At 35.2% G+C, this 6,372-nt stretch overlaps 1 protein-coding gene across 1 annotated transcript; it reads left to right on the top strand.

The window, feature by feature from the left end:
* The first annotated feature begins 2,448 nt into the window (after nucleotides 1–2,448).
* Nucleotides 2,449–3,851, top strand: LOC122357846 (ladderlectin-like). The gene is made up of 6 exons (XM_043257459.1): nucleotides 2,449–2,558; nucleotides 2,675–2,742; nucleotides 2,942–3,036; nucleotides 3,174–3,296; nucleotides 3,429–3,537; nucleotides 3,652–3,851. The coding sequence occupies exons 2-6, from the start codon at nucleotides 2,682–2,684 to the stop codon at nucleotides 3,717–3,719; spliced, it is 456 nt and encodes a 151-aa protein (XP_043113394.1). The 5' UTR covers nucleotides 2,449–2,558; nucleotides 2,675–2,681; the 3' UTR covers nucleotides 3,720–3,851.
* Nucleotides 3,852–6,372: the final 2,521 nt, after the last annotated feature.

The following is a 6,372-nucleotide window of genomic DNA, read 5'->3' as shown; positions in this document are numbered from 1 at the left end:
TGCAGTTTCCATAGCTGTGGGAAGACCTTTCAACGGAATCAATTTGCAGGAGAATCTGTCGACCACCACTAGAATAGTGGTATAACCTTGCGATGGTGGTAAAGTCCACTCCAATGTGGGTCCAGAGTTGGCAAAGGATGGGTAATGGCTGGAGTTTACCTTCGGGCAGATGACGTGGTGTTGTGGTGGTGGTGCAGACTGAGCATCCGGACTTAGTCTCTTGGCCTTCTGCAGGTACTGGAGATTCTTATGATCAGTAATTATGGTGAATGGAAATTGAGCTCCCTCCAGCCAGTGCCGCCATTCCTTGAGGGCAAGCTTCATGGCAAGGAGCTTGTGGTCTCTGATAACATAGTTGCGCTCCGCAGATGTTAATTTTTTGGAGAAGTACGCACAAGGGTGAAGGGAACGGGGTTCATCAGACCAGAGATTGTATAGCTCTGACTCCACTGTCAACAGCGTCAATCGTGAACTTGTGGAGTTAGTCTCTGAATATCTCATTCATAAAGCTCTGGAAAATGGATGGACTATTGGCGAGCCCATAGGGCATGACCTGGTATTCGTAGTGACCAGCGGGAGTAATAAAACCATTCGTCCCCCTTTCGAATGCGGATTAAACTTTGTTTACGGGGTGATATCCTGGCACGACCACACATAAAAGGGAGAAGCAATCATTAGTTAAGAATGTTTATTTATAGTCACAAGGTGAGTAACGTGTTCAAGCAGTGATAACTTCCGAAAAAGGCAGTAAGGAAGTTCAAGTTCACAATAATTTCCAAGACCAGTAAAGTACACTTTCCTTAAACCAGGCTTGGGTTTCATCCGTAGGTAATCACACTGATTTCCAGATGACGACGGGGAATCAGAAGAACGCAGGAGAGAAGCTAGGGTAAGCGTGTCCATGTAACGCTGATACCAGCCGACGAGGAAGTGATTGAGGTGAGTATAAGTAGTGTGAACGTGATTGCTGGTACAGGTGATGGTGATTTTGTATTTGGGGGGTGGTTCACGGGTGTAATGAGTCTTTGATTGATCGGGTGGTGACGTGTCATGGTGACTGTGACTGAGGGAACATGCCATGGGTGTGAAAAATGCAGCCCTGCTCACTCCAAAATCCCCACTAACAAGGGGATAAGGGTGATCATTTTAATTTGGAAATTAATTGGAATTCCTAATCAAAATTTACATGACTTTACACACCTATTCAAAATATATTTTTTACCTATAAAAATATTTTGGCCTATAATGCAACCAAGATTACTAAAGTTGACATATTCGCTAGACTTACCAAATTGTCAATATTTTATCACTGTTAACGTTAATATCCTTCCTCAGAAAACATATATATTAACAAAATCTAAAACTTAACATAAGGAAGTTTCTAAAATTTGATCAATTTGACATGAAATAAATCCTTTTGACAAGTGACTTAGACAAAAGCATATTTTTCTTTTACATTTTTGTATTGTAAATTTACTTATTGAAACCATCTAAACCAGTTAGAATTTTCACAAAATCTTCATCTAATGCCGGCAAACACCTTTGGATTGAGGCCAGAGAAAGCTCGCATGCAAGCACATTTAGCAAATATTTAAATAATTATTTAAATAAAAAGTCTGTAGATGTTTACTTGAACATATATTACCATCTCCATTATCAGAGATTCTCATGGACCACGTCCAGCATAAATATAGTTCTGTTGGTCTTACTGGTTTTCTTGCAAACACGTTTTCTCAGTTCTGCTTTTTCTACTGTACAAATAAACCACACCTCAGACGAGAGAGACACTTAGATTATATTTACAGCATTATTTTTCATGATTATGTATCATGTGTATATGTAAAGTGGAATGGAAGAATCATACAACCCAGCTTTTTTAGACAAATTGCCTTTAGTTTACTACAAAATCTTACATCACATGTCATTGTTTTCTGGGTTCAAGCATTCTATCATATTCCAAAAGCAAACGACAAGTGGTGCAGTAAAAGTATCGAAAACCATAATAACGATGATAAATAAATGACACCCCAAAGACTGTATTTATACGTTGTGAGTTTTTAAAATCTTAAGGTGTGCTAAAACAGGAAAGTGCTCACGAACGACTGCCAATATAGTATTCTTACCCAAAAGTGAATGGAGGCTCGGAAAACTAAAAATAGTATGTATTATGCCTCAAATTAACAAGCAGATATAGTTGATACAAAAGTATCAAAAGGGATTTTCACGAAGTTTAAAAGAGCACTGGATGTTTCCAAAAATATTTATATAAGATTTATATTTATGCAAATATTTTTTTTTCTCTTACGAGTACAGGAAGAGAATTTCCCTTATAACTAATATTTAACTTAACTATATATATATAAAATAAATATTTATTTAAGATAATGTTGTATTTTTTGACAGTCTCATCTTATCACTATCTGCCATATTTGGATATGGATCAACTTCACAGATCATCTGTCATCCTTGTGACTTGACATCAAGTATAAAAGCAGGGCTCTTTCTGGAACATCACAACTTACCTCTGAGATTCTGAAAGCAGCGATCTGAAAACCAAGGTGAGTTTTTAATACAGAAACCTAGTAAAAATCTTTTTCTTTAAAATACTTTGAGAATCCACATTGTGCAGCATATGAGTACAAGCGGTTAACTTTTCCTGCTTATTAATCTTCAGGTTCATCATGGCGATGTTGGGAAGTCTGCTGCTTCTTTTCATTGTGTTCTCTGTGGGGAATGCCAATGGTAAACAAGACATTTATTTATATAAATCCCCGTTATTCGATTTTAAAAGCTTGTTCTGCCAAACCTTTTATGTTTTGTGGAGAGGGATGGAAAGAAATATACATTATTTTTTTTATGTAAATATTTCTGTCTATTTGCATAATTATAAGTGTATGATGTGAATATTGCAAGATTAACATTTACACTGTGCTGAATGCAGTTGATATAGATGAAAAATGCCCCTTTGGATGGACCAATTTTGGAGTCCGATGCTATAAGTTCTTCTCTCAGTCAGCAACCTGGATCGCAGCAGAGGTAAAGTATTGGCAATTTTTTAATTTTTATTTTTAAATTGAAAATTCTTTTACAATTTTATTTCATTTGAAAATGCCTTAAAATGTTGTTTGCAATAACATTAATAATAATAATATATTTTTTTAAATCTCTTTTAGAAAAGCTGCTTGAGTCTGGATGCAAATCTTGCATCTGTGCACAATAAACTGGAAAATGATTTTCTGCTGAGTCTGGTGCCTAGCTCATCCCGTTGTTGGATTGGTGGTCATGATGGAGTACAAGTAAGTTCAATTGTGTTATCTAATGAGACAAAGTTTCTAACGAAGACAGTTTGACTTCTTCAAAATCAAACTAAATTACCCTTTTATGGAGTCTGCAGTAGTGCACTCAAAATCGCTGTCCTCAATTTTTAGGAAGGACAGTGGGTGTGGAGTGATGGTACTCCATATGAATACACCAGCTGGTGCCCAACCGAACCTAACAATCTGGGTACTGAGAACTGTGGAGAGATCAACTGGACCTGTAAGAATGCACTGTGGTTTTTGCTTTCAATCATTATTTACAATCCCATAACTTCATATCAACATGGCTAATTGTATAACACATAATAACTTATTTCATTTTTCCACCCTACAGCTAACCGTTGCTGGAACGATGCATCCTGTGCAACCTCAATGCCCTATATTTGTGCTAAAGACCTGTAAGATCACGCAGTCATCCTGCCCCACAGTTACTTTGACTGCATTTATTTTTACAATTTCTGATCTTGACAAGTGTTTTTAACTTTAATCGATTTTCAGTACTGAGACTCTAATCATTAAATGCATTAAAACAAAGATTGTGTGTTGTGATGTTAAATCAAAACCATTCATAACATTATTGCGGTAATATGGTTATTAGATGGTCAAAAGGCAATTAGTATTTTGCAATTCTCAGGAGTAAATAAAAGAAAAAAAAAATATTCATATTAAAACACTAAAATACAAGCTTTATGACATTACTATGCAAGAGCTTATTGGAAAATAGTTGTAACAACAAATTTAGTTATAAATTTAATGCATTAAATATAGGAAAAGCACATTTAATTGACTATAATTAAAATTATTTAATGTGTTGTTTCATTTGTAATAAATTACTGCGCCTTGATCCACAAAGGCATCACTCCTCACATAGAACATTATTTTCATAGAAGCAGTTTTAAATATGTGTATATTGACCTAAACTGTTTGCTTAAGAGAGTCAGTATTTTCACAGTGCATTTAGTTAAAATGACTTAGTGATGTACAACATCTAATATCCAGTGGCAGGTGCTTCTAAGACACTATCTTTATCAGTGGGATTTAGTGACCTTTGATATGAATTGTTCAGATGACCTCAATGGCCGTGTTGTAGAATAAAACTGGATGTCTAAAATATATTCAGATAGGCTTTAAAAAATACCATAAATCTTTAAAATGCGTCTCTTATGTCCTTATTTGGTCCTTCCTGTCTTCATTTAGTGATCATTTAATTAGTTAATTAGTTTCCACCTGTGTCTGTTCACCTGTTTTAGTTCTTTTTGATTGTTTCCCTGTCTTTATATGCATTCAGTTTCCTCTTTCACTTTGCTGTGGATTAATGTTATTTCTGTGGCATACGTGTGTTGATGCTTCAGAATTAAAATAATGTTTTTTTTTTTACTCTATTTACTACAACCACATTCTGTGACCACCTCAAATCATCAAAATGTTTTATTTTTGCGATATTTCTTAACTGAAAATACCACAGAATTAAATTTATCATAATAAAAAGACTACTCCCATGTTTCCTACATGCATATTTGGATTTTAGGCACTACAAATGCAAAAAATCTAAATTTCCTTCTCAAGAAGAAGAGGCACTGACAAGCCTTCTTCACGGCTTGAGTCTGTTCAGACCTTCAGAGGTCCTGAAGTCCACAATTTCTTTGGTCTTTAAGACATTAAGAGAGAGGGTCATTTCTTCTCTGAATGACTAATTTGCTGTTAAACTCCTCATACGAACGTCTGTATGATTCAGTGTAGACTGTGGACTGCAGGAATGTTTAACGTCCCTGGTATGAAATGATCCCTGCAAGATGCCGGAGGAATGGACGAGTCTTTTGAGAGAGTTGTGAGAGAGAGCATGAAAGCAGCCTACGCGTTGCCAGATTCAGCTATTATAAGACTTGTCTTTTCAACTTAATTCAACGATTTAAAGAATTAAGAAAACAGGAAGTTTCAGTTTCAAGAGATGAAATTAAAACTAAAGCAAAAAAAATACTGTACAAAGTTATTGGAGATGTGTATCGTTGCAAAACTAAAACATCTAATAAAAATTTAAGAAATGCACTTAAGTCACTATATCTTGATCTGTAGCCTATTTAAATCCTTAATTGGTTGGTCTTACAGTTTTTTTATTGCTATGAAGTATTGTTAACACACTGATTTAAAAAACACGAAAAACAGGGATCATTACAAAATATATGAAGATTCTACAAATGATTTGTTTCATTACTGAATAATAATAACTTCATTTAATTTTACGTACTATTTTAGCATACTGTACTGTCCCAGCTGCTGCAGGAGACCCTTCTATGTGGAGTTTGTATGTTTGTATGTCTGTCTGTGTTGATATTGGTTTCACTCACAGTCCAGAGAAAGTAGAGGCGAACTGTAAGTGAGTTTGAATATGAATGAGTGTGAAGGACTGGTCATCTGTCCAGAGTTTTGTTCTGTCTATGACCCAGGAAAGGCTCCAGCCTCATGACTTGTGTTTTGAAATAATTATTATTCAGTTTCAAAATAAATATTCTGCTAAGATTTTATATTTCAATACAATTCCTGCAGAAATGGACAGTTGACCACTCTTCTGCTTTAAATGTGTTAGTTTAGTTTTGAAAGTAGTGTCTTAGCATTTGAAAAATGTATTCAGGTTCAGTTCAAAATTGTTCAGGTTGTGAAGTATGAATGACAAAAGTGTTTGTGAATTTTGAGAAACGTGGTCATTGCATGCATTTTGTGTCATGCATGCAATGACCACTGAAAAGTACTTAGTGTTTGCATATATGAGGAGTTAGTGTGACATACTGATGGATTAGTGCTTGAAAAAGAAAATCCAGTCACTTACTGTTGGATTGTTTGTTACGCAGAGAATTCTGTTTTTTGTTTCGCAAAAAGGTTGCATCACAAGGTCATCACGGAGAAAACTGTGTTTTAGCGAGTAAGAACGTGTCCAAAGTTTAGTGCAAAAAACACCAAGCAATTAAAAGGAGATTGTTAATCAGAGTTTTTAATCATCCAAACTTTGCATGCAGACATAATTATTTAAACACTTGAAGTGTCTTTAACTGTTGACTTT

Source organism: Puntigrus tetrazona, chromosome 14 (assembly GCF_018831695.1).
Source record: "Puntigrus tetrazona isolate hp1 chromosome 14, ASM1883169v1, whole genome shotgun sequence".
NCBI lineage: Eukaryota > Metazoa > Chordata > Actinopteri > Cypriniformes > Cyprinidae > Puntigrus > Puntigrus tetrazona.
This window is presented reverse-complemented; position numbering and strand designations above follow the sequence as displayed.

Bases quoted from the DNA above. Each gene is read 5' to 3' on its own strand.
- LOC122357846 (XM_043257459.1), top strand. From the start codon at position 2,682: ATGGCGATGTTGGGAAGTCTGCTGCTTCTTTTCATTGTGTTCTCTGTG. The intron at 3,297-3,428 runs GTAAGTTCAATT...CTCAATTTTTAG, and splicing joins GTGGTCATGATGGAGTACAA to GAAGGACAGTGGGTGTGGAG. The intron at 3,538-3,651 runs GTAAGAATGCAC...TCCACCCTACAG, and splicing joins TGGAGAGATCAACTGGACCT to CTAACCGTTGCTGGAACGAT.